The sequence below is a fragment of the Pelobates fuscus genome, chromosome 9 (genome assembly GCF_036172605.1).
Source record: "Pelobates fuscus isolate aPelFus1 chromosome 9, aPelFus1.pri, whole genome shotgun sequence".
Classification (NCBI taxonomy): Eukaryota; Metazoa; Chordata; class Amphibia; order Anura; family Pelobatidae; genus Pelobates; species Pelobates fuscus.
The window spans coordinates 9011484-9028564 of NC_086325.1; the positions used below are offsets into that span (position 1 = coordinate 9011484).

Below are 17081 nucleotides of genomic sequence, written 5' to 3' on the forward strand. Positions count from 1 at the left end.
TTCTAAATGACTAGATAGCGAATATATAGTTGTGTTTTTGCCGTGTTATATCATACAGGACGCAGATTTATCTGGTTATTGGAATTGACATATCGATATCAGTGTCACTTTATATTATACTGAGTGGAAATGTTTGTTTGTATTAATCTAAGTGTATTATGGGCACGCGACCCGCGTAGAGAATTAGGGCCGTCTGTTGCTTATTTTATGATTGTATTTTGTTTAATAAATCTGTTAACTCATGTCCATTCTTACGGCCTGTTTTGCAGCTAATTGTAATGAAGCGATTGCAACTTTCTGACTGAGACTGAAGTGAATTTGTCGAATTTTGACAGATCGCTAGTTTTGAGTTCAGTTTTGTATTTCCCACAATTTGCTGTTAAGTGAATGAACCTGAGAATTTCCGCTAAGCTGTAAAGTGTATAATGCTGAGCGGTTCAGGATGTGGAACGTTTGTAATAGTGTCTGCTGAAGGTATGAAAATAATGCAGGAAACAGGGGGTTAAATTACTTAACGAGCTGCAATGATTAAACCAGTATATGTCTTTAAATTGTCTCCTCCCAGCTATATAGCAACATATACCCAGTCATTTTATCAGTGCTTGAAAAATGGATTCATGGCATACCTCCCAAGTGTCCCTGTTTAGGAAGGGCAGTCCCTATTTTCTAGGAGCTCCATATTGTTGTTGTGTCTGAGTGTATAACAGAGCTCCACAGCAATAATACTCCCAGTAATGTGTCTTAGTGTATAACAGAGCTCCACAGCAATAATACTCCCAGTAATGTGTCTGAGTGTATAACAGAGCTCCACAGCAATAATACTCCCAGTAATGTGTCTGAGTGTATAACAGAGCTCCACAGCAATAATACTCCCAGTAATGTGTCTGAGTGTATAACAGAGCTCCACAGTAATAATGCTCCCAGTAATGTGTCTGAGTGTATAACAGAGCTCAACAGCAATAATACTCCCAGTATTGTGTCTGAGTGTATAACAGAGCTCAACAGCAATAATACTCCCAGTAATGTGTCTGAGTGTATAACAGAGCTCCACAGCAATAGTACTCCCAGTAATGTGTCTGAGTGTATAACAGAGCTCCACAGCAATAATACTCCCAGTAACGTGTCTGAGTGTATAACAGAGCTCCACAGCAATAATACTCCCAGTAACGTGTCTGAGTGTATAACAGATCCCCACAGCAATAATACTCCCAGTAATGTGTCTGAGTGTATAACAGAGCTGCACAGCGATAATACTCCCAGTAATGTGTCTGAGGGTATAACAGAGCTCCATAGCAATAATACTCCCAGTAATGTGTCTGAGTGTATAACAGAGCTGCACAGCGATAATACTCCCAGTAATGTGTCTGAGGGTATAACAGAGCTCCATAGCAATAATACTCCCAGTAATGTGTCTGAGTGTATAACAGAGCTGCACAGCGATAATACTCCCTGTAATGTATCTGAGTGTATAACAGAGCCCCACAGCAATAATACTCCCAGTAATGTGTCTGAGTGTATAACAGAGCTCCACAATAATAATACTCCCAGTAATGTGTCTGAGTGTATAACAGAGCTCCACAGTAATAATACTCCCAGTAATGTGTCTGAGTGTATAGCAGAGCTCCACAGCAATAATACTCCCAGTAATGTGTCTGAGTGTATAACAGAGCTCCACAGCAATAATACTCCCAGTAATGTGTCTGAGTGTATAACAGAGCTCCACTGCAATAATACTCCCAGTAATGTGTCTGAGTGTATAACAGAGCTCCACTGCAATAATACTCCCAGTAATGTGTCTGAGTGTATAACAGAGCTCCACAGCAATAATACTCCCAGTAATGTGTCTGAGTGTATAACAGAGCTCCACAGCAATAATACTCCCAGTAATGTGTCTGAGTGTATAACAGAGCTCCACTGCAATAATACTCCCAGTAATGTGTCTGAGTGTATAACAGAGCTCCACTGCAATAATACTCCCAGTAATGTGTCTGAGTGTATAACAGAGCTCCACTGCAATAATACTCCCAGTAAGTCACCTAAAACTTCTCAGAAGAGCCCCGCCCCTAGTTACACCCTCACTGACACCCCTAAAATGAAAGTGTCCCCCTTTACCCATATGCTTAGTGGATTAAGGGTTGCGCCATACAGAGCAGCTCGGGAGAGAGGAGCCGCATTGTAGGATTTATCAGAGTGTGCAAGTGGGGTATAGATACATTGTACCTCCTAACGTGTGTCCAGGTAAATCCAGCACCTCCCCCCCCCCTCAGACATGGTTTGTCAGAGAATTTCCAGTGGAAAGACTAAGTATGGTTCTCTTGGAGAATGCTCGGCTATTTTGGCCTTAGCTTTGAAATTCCCTCCAACTCACTTTGAATCCCCATCAATTCTCACTTTAGTGAGCGAGTGGTTCTGAGTGCTCTCCAGATGTAATGACTGGCTCTTGGAAGAACTTGTTACACGAGCAGGATGAGTACCATCGCTTGATCCACCAAATATCGCTATTTATTTATGGTGCCCGACACTAATAACACAGTAACCACCGAAGAGCTGCTGTAATTAGCTGATTGAGGACCTCCCAAATCTTAGGAAGGCTACATACAGGCCAGCACTATTCAACCCATTGTACAGCGCTACGGAATCTGATGGTGCTATATAAATAATAATGTACTACTCAACTGCAGGAAGAACTAATGTGTGTCGGTTCTGACTGCCCTATGGACATTAGGGGAGTAGTGGGTGCGTGGAAGGAACTACCAGTTTTCCTACAAAGAGTGATTTGCCGAGAGTTTGGAAATGGGATTTGTGGATTAATGCGGAAATGGCGGACAATTCATCTCTTCCAGGACGTGGGGGCCGGCTTCCAACGAACGTTCCTGCAATCTGTCTTTTCAAAGGAACAATGTGGAGTTATTTATGAAGGGCAATTCTTGGGGCAGTCACCATGGCAACCACTTAAATGTTCTCGATAATCGCTCCACTATCCCCCAACTGCAATTTATTATTTTGTTGTTTTTTTACGCACAAACATTTAAATGGGTTGAGTCACGTTTGAGTAAACTTAAGAAGATGTTTGAGTAATTAATCACTGTGAGCTGATAAGGGAATTGCAACATGCTTAGTGCCAATCTTTATATTTTGCAAGAAAGAGAATATGTGAATTCCACAGGTTAGTAACAAAGGAATATGTTATATTGAAGACAATCGTGTAACTTTGATCCCTTTTTATATAATTTTTTTTAAAATTTTACTAAAGGTGTGTGTGTGTGTATATATATATATAAATTTTGCGGTTGATATACACTGTAACAACTTCCTGTCTGAAAAGGCACAGACAGGGCATTTTATGCAAATTACTTTCCCCATGATTTTGTGGTACATCAGAACTGTACTGAATATTATTTAGCTAATTTCAGTATTTTTCATGGGCGGTGGGCTTTTGAGATGGGCCCATGTTAAATACATCAAAAATACGACGAAAACCACAAAATAAGCTAAAAGTCTTATTGTCATTAGAGAAGATTATGTGAAATTATGTTAACTTGTATAAAATGCATTCTCTGCCCCTATTTGAGATATTTGTGATTGAACCACGCAGTTTTATAAAAACAATGTATTGATTATTGTTTTTTATTTTTGTTTTATTAATATTTAGTAAAGTTGTCCTAGTTGCACACTCCTCAGGTATTTAAAGGAATTTACTGTCTTGTGGCTGATTGCTGCTGGGTAATTATTCTGTTTGCTGGATGCTCTGACATGCATTGAGCTGTGAAGACAATAGGCTAAAGGTGCTAACAGATTCAGCATAGAAGGGGTTAAACAAACAGCAGCCCAAGGAAGGAGCCCTCCCTCCCCCAGCCTGCCCCCCTGTGACTCTGGGCAGTGAGTGGAGATGAGTCAGTCCATTATAAGCAGTGTGTGCAGTGCCCAGAGCTCAGGATGTCTGTCTGCCTCTACCTGTGAGCAGCTCCCATTGGAAACCCAGGTAAGAGGGTCTGGGGGGCTATTCAATGTTACTGACAGCACCTCCTCTCTCACAATAACAATGGACATTCAGAGCAGCAACTTTCTGGGGTCAGGAAAACAGGACTCACTCAGCCAGACCTGACTGTGGGTTATTAATAATAGGAATATCTGGGTAATCAATATAGATTAAATACAGCTCTCCCATACAGGGCAGTATAGATCAGATACATTAATTAATACAGCTCTCCCATACAGGACAGTATAGATCAGATACATTAATTAATACAGCTCTCCCATACAGGACAGTATAAATCAGATACATTAATTAATACAGCTCTCCCATACAGGACAGTATAGATCAGATACATTCATTAATACAGCTCTCCCATACAGGACAGTATAGATCAGATACATTCATTAATACAGCTCTCCCATACAGGACGGTATAGATCAGATACATTAATTAATACAGCTCTCCCATACAGGACAGTATATAGATCAGATACATTCATACATACAGCTCTCCCATACAGGACAGTATATAGATCAGATACATTCATTAATACAGCTCTCCCATACAGGACGGTATAGATCAGATACATTCATACATACAGCTCTCCCATACAGGACAGTATATAGATCAGATACATTAATACAGCTCTCCCATACAGGACAGTATAGATCAGATTCATTCATACAGCTCTCCCATACAGGACGGTATAGATCAGATACATTAATACAGCTCTCCCATACAGGACGGTATAGATCAGATACATTCATACATACAGCTCTCCCATACAGGACAGTATAGATCAGATACATTAATTAATACAGCTCTCCCATACAGGACGGTATAGATCAGATACATTAATTAATACAGCTCTCCCATACAGGACAGTATAGATCAGATACATTAATTAATACAGCTCTCCCATACAGGACAGTATAGATCAGATACATTAATTAATACAGCTCTCCCATACAGGACAGTATATAGATCAGATACATTCATACATACAGCTCTCCCATACAGGACAGTATATAGATCAGATACATTCATACATACAGCTCTCCCATACAGGACAGTATATAGATCAGATACATTCATTAATACAGCTCTCCCATACAGGACGGTATAGATCAGATACATTCATACATACAGCTCTCCCATACAGGACAGTATAGATCAGATACATTAATTAATACAGCTCTCCCATACAGGACAGTATAGATCAGATACATTCATTAATACAGCTCTCCCATACAGGACGGTATAGATCAGATACATTAATTAATACAGCTCTCCCATACAGGACAGTATATAGATCAGATACATTAATACAGCTCTCCCATACAGGACAGTATAGATCAGATTCATTCATACATACAGCTCTCCCATACAGGACAGTATATAGATCAGATACATTCATACATACAGCTCTCCCATACAGGACAGTATAGATCAGATTCATTCATACAGCTCTCCCATACAGGACAGTATAGATCAGATACATTAATTAATTAATACAGCTCTCCCATACAGGACAGTATAGATCAGATACATTAATTAATTAATACAGCTCTCCCATACAGGACGGTATAGATCAGATACATTAATTAATTAATACAGCTCTCCCATACAGGACGGTATAGATCAGATACATTCATTAATACAGCTCTCCCATACAGGACAGTATAGATCAGATACATTCATTCATACAGCTCTCCCATACAGGACAGTATAGAATAGATAGTGATTCAGTGTGGACATTAAACAATATTGCAGGATTTTAAAATATTTTTTCTTTGAATAGACTAATAGTGTTCTGATCAAGCTTCCAGTATACAAAGCTAGTGTGGTGAGTGTGTGTTCTCTGAGTGCACCCTGTGAGTTACAGTATCACTGTATGTCAGTGTGTGTGATTGTGTGACTTGTGACAGTGTTACTGTTTGTCATTCACACATCCATCCCAGCCTAGAAAGTAATAAACAGGACAAGGCTCCAGTTTCAGGGTATGACTGTAAAGCACTGAGTACAGAGAGGGCTGTTTGTTTTTCTTGGGATATAAAAGGATTCTCTGAGTATTGTCTTCTGAGTACACAGATTGGGAGAGAGAATACAGGATTGTTACTGTGCATTCTGAGCTCTCTATAGAGACACAATGCTTCCTCATAGATTCAAATAGCAAGTTTTACTGATCTAATGACAGCAATTGGAGATCAAAGAATGACTAATTATTCAGGCTAGGCAGCACGTTATCAGGACAGGCTCAGACAGTGCTGGGTTTATATGTAATGTAATGACCGCACATTATCAGGACAGGTTCAGAGAGCGCTGAACACCGTAGTAAATTTGATGTAAGTAGTAGTTAATACAATGATTTATCGATATTAATCCGCACACCCTGTGATACACTTTCTGTCCCTCTCCATAGCTTGACTTCAAATGACGTTTTAGACATTTCTCTTTAATCTAAGCCATTTCATGCGTACTCCCACTCAGTCACCCATAATGCAAGATTCCTCCATGTGTTATTAAATTGTTGGCATGGTGATTAAGAAGAAATACCCCTAATATGTCACTATGGTGGGATGTCTCTATTCTGTAACAGAATCCAGAGACCCCTTCCGAAACTCGACTCCTAACGGCACATAAAGGATGCTCTGGCTCAGCCCAGACCTAATATTTGTCTAGTGATTCCCCTGCCCCTAAACCTGACAACGGAAGTCCTCTCCTTGGGGATTCCAAATGGGAGGAAATTAGGGTACTTGAGTCCTTTTGTGCTATTGCAGGAAACTATTTTCTTTGGGAACCAATGAAGCATAAAACCATTCTATTAATAAGAAATGGCCCCCAGTCCCTGGAAACATCCGTAACGTTCTATATATTTAATATCCCTTAGATATGCCATTCGTTTACGCCTGCACTGCTGTTTATACAAGTTCTTAAAGACCAGAATGTGTCCGTGTTTTAGGAAGCCGTACAGTTTACCCAAGTCAGTACGTATGGCGATGGGCACGAAAAACTGTTCCTGGTGTTCCTTCAGTTCTGAACTTTTGAGCATGTAACGGTGTTGTTCCAAAGTATCTAAACCTAGCACTATGGTCTCATCTCTATAATAGTGCAATGCCCAATACCAGCACAGAAAGACCTTTTCAGTATTCCAATCCATTCAGTTATTTGGACTCACTAAAATTGACGTTGTAGTTATTTGATGCAGAGGAAGGATGCGGGTACTTTGTCGTAGCAGATTGGTAAAATTCCTTATTCTGTTTGTGATTGTGTGTGTTTTTATGTGTTGGTATGTATATACACTCACACTCCTAGTTTATTTGTGGTTCAGTTAACAAAGTGCCTAGATTAGTTTGTCCAAAACCTGCTGCTGTGTTCTATGGTAACCTTTCCTCCTCGGTCCGAATTTGGAGACCTTTTTAACCATATTGCTATTTTTTTTTATCTGCCAATTTGGGAGGAAATGAATTGTCTAATGCATTTGTAAATATAGGCAACACCTTAAAATGACTCTTGTTTATTTACCAGGACCCGCGATTTACCCTGCTGCCAGAGAATGTGTAACGAGACCTTTTCCTGCCCCTTCCCCGATAAATATGAAGCCTTCCTATTTCCCACCATCTATGGCATTGTCCTTATTGTTGGTTTGCTGGGCAATTTGATGGCAGTCGGTGTCATCTTCCGACTAATCAGGAAAAGGAACATCTTGGGCATCTATCTGGCCAACCTGTGTGCATCGGACCTCATGTATATTTGCACACTACCTGTCTGGATTGCCTACACAGCCAAAGAAGATTGGCTCTTTGGAACGCTCACATGTAAAATAGTGGGTTTCTTTTTTAACGCCAACCTGTACACCACCATCTCATTTCTGAGTTGTATTGCCACGGACCGCTTCGTTGCCATGGTCTTCCCGTTGCATGCCAGGATAATCCGCAGTATGAAAGGTGCTTTAATAATCTGCGTGATAGTTTGGCTGATTATTCTGGGCTCTCATTCCTACTTCTTGAGTCGGGATGACCTCTTTACGTCCAGTCAGGATGTGGAGCTGTGTTACGAGAAGTATCCTCTGGAGAAGTGGATGGCTCACCTTAATTATTTTCGAATATTTGTTGTCTTCCTCATCCCACTTATCCTCTTGGTATTCTCCTATTGTTCTATCATTCGGGTTATCCATCTGACGCCTGGACTAGTAAAAGAGCAGAAAAGGAGGATAACTGGACTTCTGCTGTCCATGACCGCCATCTTTGTGCTGTGCTACCTTCCATATCACGTGGTCCTATTTATCCGATCGTATGTGAGTGATATGGACTATTGCAACTGTGACATTGAGAAACGAGTCCGCCCAGCCTACCGTATCACCTTTGCCCTTACCAGTATCAGCAGCGCCCTTGATCCGTTCATCAATATCTTTGTCAGTGATGGTGTGAAGAAGGACTTACTGGTGGAATTAAAATCTCTGTGGCTCTGTGTAAGGTTTCACAGGAGATCTAAAAAGGGTAAGCTGGATGGCGTCAATGTTGTGTGTGATGTCGCAGCACAGAGAAACAACGGATTTCTATGTACACATCAAACTAAGGTCCAGACAAGATTCTAAACTTGCGATTACAAGGACTCTTTTAGAGACCTGAACAGTTGCGAGGAAGGAGATGAGCCGATACAATGGTTATCGTGATGGAAGCCGTTTGCAACTTCTTGGATCTTACGAAGACAATAATAAAACATTTGTACTTTTTACCTCGACCGATAACTCTCCTTTCAGAATGGACATCTTATCTGGGTCAAGCTATCTTCACATTGAGGACAACTCGCCCACGCCAGTGTTAACACAATCATATTAGTCAGTATTACTTTGTATATTGTAAATGCTCATATTTGTCGGGACAAGACTACTAAAAAAAAATATCTGTAAAATAATTTCCCTAAACAAATGTTTATCTAGAAATCTATTCTTTAAAACTGCCGCGATCTGTCCGATGGAGGAATTTTACGAAGGACACATTTAACTTTCATTTTGTGTATGTATATATCATTTGTATTTTCGCTCCATCATCTTTGGTTTTCAATCAAAAAGATGTTTTTGATCGTTTTTCTACATCAGCTTTTTACAATGTTTGTATATATCAAAACCTGCGTACGAAAACTTGGTTTTATGAAAGAGGATGGAATTAAAATAATTCTGGGTTCATATTTTTATTAGAGACGCATTCTAATGACAGAGAATTCCATTCTATAGCGTATAGAAGGCACGAGCAGTTTGCTGTGAATGTGGCACTAACCCTGTGACTTGGATCCGCTTGCACTACACTTAGATCTCTGTGTCGTTCTCTCCTGTGAACGCGGCTGCGGGAAGGGATAATGATTCAGCAAAGTGTCTGGTTTTATTTGTCTGCTTTTTATGACTTTTTTCTTTTGCAATCTTTGACATAATTCCATAATTTCGGCAAAGCCGCTTTTATAAGTAGATAATTGAACCCACGCTTACTAATAAATCGAGATATTCTATATTGTCAGTTATGATGGCTATATTTGGGCTGCATTAAGGTGATATAAACCATAATTAAATAAAATGATAAAGGTATTCATTAATAACCTTACTCTAAGCTGGGATTTCATTCACGCTGGTTTTGATGTTTTGTGAAACATGAGTGTGATTTTTGTTTACTATTAATTGATGTTTTTAACTGTATCTCTGCCTTTTTCACATTTTCTTGTTTTGTATTTTAAATTTTGATAATTTTATTTTGCTTTGCTGTGTGCCTTTTTTCTTTTAAAACCTTTTTGTAAGAAGATATTTCTATAAATGGGGAACTGGCGCGTCTATAGACTTCAATATACATCGAAAGTCACCTATAACTTGTTATAGAAACACTACTAGCACCATAACCACTACAGAGCACTGTAGTGGTTATGGTGTCAGGAATGCCCCAGTAAACCCCAATGTAAGTAGTTAAACCGTTTTGCTAACGGCTCGAAAACGTACCTGGTATTTGCTGGATTCTTTCAGCTAGGTGCCGTATTGGCGTGCGTAAGGTATAGATAAATTATAGATGCCGCTCTACTCTGTGTTGCCTTATTATTATTATTATTTTGTTGGTTTCGGGACGTGTACGCCCATTGTGCTTCCGTCTGTTCTTATTGCTGTATTAATTAATCCTTTTTACATTTATTCAGAAATACACTTGCTATAGGGTTGTTTTATGGACCGCAGGTGTCCTGCGTTGAATAATGAATAACAGCTGTGCACAGGGATGGGAAGATACTGTTGTAGAGCTCTAAGTAACATGATCGGTGCAGAGGCTGTATTACCGAGTCCTTGCGCAGTCCCCCAGTTTAATAGAATGTTTTGTAGGCAGAGATGGACTGGGGAAAATAATTTGGCCCAGGCATTTTTTTTTTTTTTTTTTTAAATATATCACAGCGTCCCACTGAGAAGAGGGCGGGGACAGAGGGGGCCGTTTTATGATCACCATTGATAAGCACGCCCCCTCTCACAGTGAGCATGTTGGGTCAATGCTCTTCCAGGGCAGACCATGCGCAGAGCTCTGCTAAAGAGCTCTAGTATGAGAACAAGGCCCTGTATCTGTTCTGCACAGCGGAAGCAAATTTATTAACATGCTTGTACTATGTGTACTTGTGACTTGTCTCTGGTGTCTCGATAAGTGGGATACCAGGAAAGCGTATTGTGCTTGTGGGATTGTGTGTGTAGAGTGAAATGATTGTGATGTGGTGTTTTGTGTAAATGGGTCCGTTCAGTTGTGTTTATGTTTGGTGTAATTTGTGTATTTTGTGTGACTAGGAGCTGCATAGAGAGTGTGTGTATAGGAGTTGTAGCGAGGATGTGCACAGGGGATGTAGTGCATGTACGTACGTATAAATGATCTAAAGTGCGTGTGTTTAGGGAATGTAGTGTATGTTTGCTAACAGGGGATCCATTGTGTGCATATCTGGAATGTAGTGTGTGTGTGTGTGTGTGTGTGTGTAGGTGGTGCAGTCAACACTGTATTTGGCGCGAGGCTGACAAGGCATTTGCCTTGGGCGGCACTTTAATGGGGGCAGCCTCTTGTCGTGGGGGGGCTGAAGAGCTGGGCTGCTGGCCACCTTGGGCCCCCCCAAGGCTGCCATCTGCTAATGATGGAGGCGCACAACCTGCAGTGATGCCCGAGCCGGGATATGATGTCACTCCCCAGGGAAGAGTCCACTCCAGCTCTCCCAAAGGTAGGGAGGCTGTGTGGATTGTACTTTACATTTTTGTGTGTCTATCACTGAGAGTTTGTTTGTCAGTGAGTGTATATGTGTTTATTTTTTTTTTTTTAGTGTATGTGTGTATACTTGTCTGCCACAGAGTGTCTATCAGTGAATGTGTGTGTCTGACACTGAGTGTGTATGTGTTTGTCATTGAGTTTATGTGCATTTCTATCAGTGTGAATGCGTGTATGGCAGTGTGTATGTGTGTCTGTCGGTGAATGCAATTGTGTAACTATGAATGAGTTACTTTCTGTGAATGTGTGTGTTGGTTAAACAGTGTGACAATGACTGTGTATGCATCAGTGAGGACGTGTGTCTGTCAGGAAGAGAAGTTTGCAAGGGGGGGGGGGGGGGGGGGAGGTGCCACCAGAGTTTTGTCCTGTGACCATGATAAGGTGGTTGCTACGCAGAATTCCTATGTTTCATTGGAGCTTGCATTTAGAATCTCCCCCCCCCCCACCTTGGTTTCTGTACAGATTCCTTCCATGGAGACCTTTGACCCTTCCTAAAATAAAATCCTATTGTTTACCTCCTCTGGCTAATCATCACCCTCTCTACATAGATACCAGAGACCCTTACTGACCTCCATGAAGGATAAAGAATCTCTACCATCCCATTATTACTAAGAATTAAAAAGCCCAAATGAACCCGCCGTGTGCTTGTTCCCCTCCCGATACAGTGTTACAGGGGTTTAAAGTAAGTCTGAAGCTGAAATGGTTTCCTTTTTTGGTTTGTGACTTACACTCTGTGTGGTTTTTTATCTATTAGTAAAGTTAGAAATTCTCCAAGTCCTATAGAGACGCTGAGCAAGAAGGAGGAAGGTCTGCCGCACTGCGGGGTAAGTGTGTGCGTGATTTAAAAACCATTGCAGACTTGGTTCTGTAAGTCAAGAAGCAATAATTTAGTTATAATAAGGCTTTGTGTGTGTTTTTTAAAGGACCTAAAAACCAATATCTTAAAGTTTATTCACCAATTTGGCAACTTTGAAGAGAATTGCAAATTGTAGGCAAAAATGTTATAAAAATTCTCAAACTCTATTTTTTACTTAAAATTTGCAATATCTTGGTTAAATAGAAAAAATTTATTTTCTTTATCGTGTCTATACCGCCGTTACATCCAGGTACTTAGATTTTTATGACCGATTCTAATGTATTTATGTATTCACAAGTAATTCACCTAAACGTTGAGTCTTGAGAGAGCACAACCCATGTTAAACTTTACCCCCCAGTTATTTAGGCAGGCAAATTAAATTTTCAAATAAAGACCACAACATACATTTTTATATAAACGGGTAGAAAGGGAGGGAAGCTGCCCAATTAATTTGGTATAATTCTTTGTCGGTCTGTCAGCTTTGCCTCACAGACCTTTTTATACGTTTATTTTCCCGCGCAAAAATGGCACGAGGCAAAGCTTATTGCTCAGCCTCAACCAATGGCAGAAGAGCTGTCCCGAGGCCGTATTACTCGCGTGCTGCATCGCAAACCATCTATGGAAGTGACGCAGGGGTGATCTGTTGACCGTCTCGGTTCCTTCCAAACACTTAGACAGAGGACTAAGTGTCTTTGGTCTGTTAATATTGGGTGACAGGTGTCCACTAAATCCCGGTTTAACAGTTGGACACCCAGGGGATTTGCAATAAATGCAGGATAATTTCTTTATTTTTAAATGTTATTTTAAAACGCATTAAGGTTCTCTGTTTCCCTTCCTTGCCCAGTCTGTGCTGCGTGGGATTGAGTTCTGTATTTTGCTCCCCTCGCGCTCACCGGTTCTGCATTCTGACAGTCATTGCGTGCGATCTCTGCTTTCCTGACCACACCAAGCTCAGACTGCGCTTCAAACAAATTCAGTTACTTCAAAAGCGTGACGGGATTCAGTCTGAAATTTCTAGGAAACGCAATTGTCTGCAAAATGTGGGCAAAAAAGAATAGAAGTGGATTATTTGCTGATTTCTGTCATTAAACACACCCTCTATCCAAAGCTGTTATGTTCTAGACCAGAGCGTCCAACGTAAAATTCCACCTCTTGTTTAGAAATGTATTTATATGATCACTTTTTAAACGGCGAGTAAAAATGGAGCACTTTTTGTAAAAAAAAATGTTTGGCTTTAAAAAAAAAACAAAAAAAACTTCTTGTCAAACTTTGCCAGATTCTATAAATTTCTTGTGTTTTGAATCTTCCCTCTTGGTCCAATGTTTCATGTTGCATTGTGGTAAATTTTTAAAGTGACCGTCTAAGCGACACACTCCTTATGGTTTATTAAATCGAAGCGTATTTTATCATTTCAGCGGTTCTAAGGATTGCCATGAATTTCACTTTGCTGTGTCTGTCCAGCCCTGGACGGCTAGAATAGGCTTTAACACAGGAGGTGATACAAAGCACAAAACCTATTAGTTGGCTGCTCATCGAAAAGAACCTGTTATACTAAACAGTGAAAAGTTTAAAAATATGTTTAACAATATTTTCAACAAGTGTGCCACTCCCCCAAACACGCCAACACCACAACTAGCAATATCCTTACACAGTGGATTCAAATAATGTCAGCACTGTCACTTCTAATGTGCCTAAACATTTACTGATCTTAGTCTTATTTGTTGTTATACTTATACAGTTTAGTAGCGTGTGTATACCTTTTAAACTAGAATAGATATTTAATACGTGCAGTATATTAATACAAATGGAGCACTCACACTTTCCTGAGCTATATAACCCAGCTCTGCTATAGAAGGCCTGTGGGGATGTAAAGGTGCTCCTCCCCTCCTTCTTCTAGATTTGTAATAGACTTATCTTCTAAAGGGAAACAAAGTATTCATAGTATAATATTACTTTAAAAGTTTATATATAATAAGAGAATATTATTACATTGTATATTCCAGTAAATAGCCTTAGCAATGGCTCCGTAACACAGCAGTGTGTGGGTTAAGGACCACCCCTTGGTTGTTGCAGGAAACTGCATGACTCGATGTGTTTAAAAGTATATACTTTATTATTACTTTTTAAATGTTAACGGCAATAGTATTAAAAAAAAATAATTGGTATTAAAAACAATAGTGTATATAAACAATATCAAATGTGCCAGATTGGTGCCTGTATTGTTTATCTTTATATACTATGGTTGTTTTTATTACTTTAACAGTAATAAAGTATATACTTTTTAAACGCATTGAGCTCTTTACTTGAGTATACGTGAGTTTAATATTATTCTTTATATTTAATCTTTGAAAGCAGTATTACACTATGAATACTGTCGGTTTCCTGAGCTACATTTAGAAGATAAGTCTCCTACAAATCCAGAAGAAGGGGGAGGGTAAGTTCCCTCTACAGACCCACAACCCCTCTATACCAGAGCTAGGTTATATAGCTCAAGAATATGTGAGTGCTCCATTTGTATTGATATATGTATGTTGTTTTATGCTATTGCACATATCTATTATATTTTAAAGGTATACACACTGTGAAATAGTTTGAACAATCAATAATCCTGATTAGTCAATGTTTATGCATATTAGAAGGGAGATCACTGAAATAATTAGCATTTTAAGAAGTGCTCCACTGTGTAGGGTTTTTGTTAAAAAAAAAATAAAAAAAAACACACAAAAAAACCTTGTCTGCTTTATGCACAAGTTTTCAACCCGCAACTTGTTCAGCAAACGCAGTCACCACATCCGAAGTGACGCGGAGAAATCTGTGCACCATATTCTGGGATACCTGGCTTGTCATTAAGGGGAACTGCAGCTATCTGTGAAAATCACCCCGAATGCTCCCCCTCTCATTTATGGGATGGTTTTAGTAACTTCCAGATATGTATAACATTTAATGTGTTTAGTGTAAAATAACTTTTTCATTTTGTATTTTTTTTTTTTTATTGTAGAAGGAAGCTTGCGCCCCCTGGTGTCTAGAGAGTGACACAGTGGGTTTTCCTGTCTGCAGTTATAAGAGTGATTATTTGTGTGTGTGTGTGGTGTGTGTGTGTGTGCGTGTGCGGTTTTAATCAGCAGATTATGTTGAGACATGTCTTATAAAATGTAAAATGTGAGTTTTTTTATTTTCCTTTTAGTTCATGTAGAAAAATGGAGGCTGAGGGTAATCTGTTTCTGATGTATCGGTATATACAGTTAGGTCAATTGATAAACGATTGAAATCCGTGCTTGGTCTGCTTTGCGTCATATATATATAAAGTTAATCTATAGACAGACGGGATTCAGTGTATTTGTTGTGATAACACTTTTTATTTATCTTACACATTCATTTTCAGCAATATTTTCCCTTGTATAAATAATATATTGATTGTGGTTTTATTTTTTTTTCTTGCTTTACAGTTGACTGCTGATCCGTGAGATACTTGCCTCCCCATGGCGTGTAGTGAGGTCTGTGGTTACAGTGGCCAATATGAAGCTACCCTCTTCCCAATTATTTACTCCCTCGTCTTCGTCGTTGGTCTGATTGGCAACTTGGCGGCCATTGGTGTGATCGCTCAACATGTCAAACGCGGCAATGTCCTTGGCGTGTACCTGGCCAATCTCTGCGCCTCTGACCTCATGTACATCTGCACTCTTCCTGTATGGATTGCTTACACAGCCAAGGAGGACTGGCTTTTTGGGGCTTTGACCTGCAAGATTGTTGGCTTCTTTTTCAACGCTAACCTCTACACCACCATAGCGTTCCTGAGCTGTATAGCTGCAGATCGCTTTGTAGCTACGGTTTTCCCTTTTCGGGCTGTGGCCATACGGACTATAAGAGGTGCAATGTTTATCTGTCTAGCGGTTTGGTTGATCATCCTGGGCTCTCATGCCATATTCCTCGGCAAGGATGAACTGTTTAACTCAAGCCAGAACGTCAAGCTTTGCTACGAAAAGTATCCGATGGATAGATGGATGGCTCGTGTGAACTATTTCCGTATTTTTGTGGTATTTCTTATTCCCCTGGTACTTCTCATAGTCTCCTACTGTTCCATAGTCCGAGTAGTTCACCGTAGTCCCAGCTTGGAAATAAATAAAAAACGCAAGATCATTGGACTTCTGTTGACTATGACAGCCATCTTTGTTATATGCTACCTTCCCTACCACATTGTGCTCTTCATCCGTTCCTTCATCAGCGATCAGAATATCTGCACCTGCGACATAGAGAACAAAGTCCGTCCAGCCTATCGGATCTGTTTCAGCCTTACGAGCCTCAGCAGTGCCTTGGACCCTTTCATCAATATCTTTGTCAGTGAAAGCATTAAGAAGGATCTTCTGAAGGAAGTAAGGGCTCTGTGGGCTGGCTTTAGGATTCTGAAGAATCCAAGAGCCTCTTTAAGGCGGTCAGCAAAAACAGTGGATTATCATACGGTGACAAATACCATAGATAATGACCATCTCTTGGTGGAGCAGAGGAAAGATGAGACGGCGTTCTAAACCGTACATGCACAGACTGATTTACGTGGCTGGATTTTATAATACGGTCATTAAGTGAAATGCATCTAAATAAAGTCTCCGATTTACAAACGAGATAATGCACACAAAGTGACTAATGAGGAGCCTCCGGGCTCCCTACACGAACACTCGATCCTGATTTACTACAGGAAAGTGCCAGCGGTGAGCGGTGTAGAGAATGAATGAAAGACACAAGCAAGTTTGCAGACTGTACAATATCTGTCGGTCTTTATTTTTCCACAAAGGTATAAACCTAGACATTTAATATAGACATCTGGGGCCATTATTTTATTTACCCAAAATGCACTGCGCTCTGAAAGGGAATATATGTTTACATATCGATGTCTAATATCTGAAGATTCTTTACAATAAAATTACATTTTGTAGAAAACCATTTACAGTGAGGGGACCGTTATCCCGTGGGATGGTGTGACCTACTCATGCAG

General features: G+C 40.0%; 1 protein-coding gene across 4 annotated transcripts in view; it reads left to right on the top strand.

The window, feature by feature from the left end:
• The window catches only part of LOC134572254 (G-protein coupled receptor 4-like), a 60821-nt gene extending 43973 nt beyond the window's left edge, over positions 1 to 16848 (top strand). For 2 of the 4 annotated variants that reach the window (XM_063431104.1, XM_063431103.1), the window contains exon 3: positions 15541 to 16848. In XM_063431104.1, the coding sequence (XP_063287174.1) occupies positions 15574 to 16617 (1044 nt within the window). In that variant the 5' untranslated portion in view covers positions 15541 to 15573 and the 3' untranslated portion in view covers positions 16618 to 16848. Of the gene's footprint in view, positions 1 to 3923; positions 3983 to 7504; positions 8955 to 15540 lie in introns of those variants that run through there. The other 2 variants (XM_063431106.1, XM_063431105.1) reach the window with 2 other exon arrangements.
• The last annotated feature ends 233 nt before the right edge of the window (positions 16849 to 17081 follow it).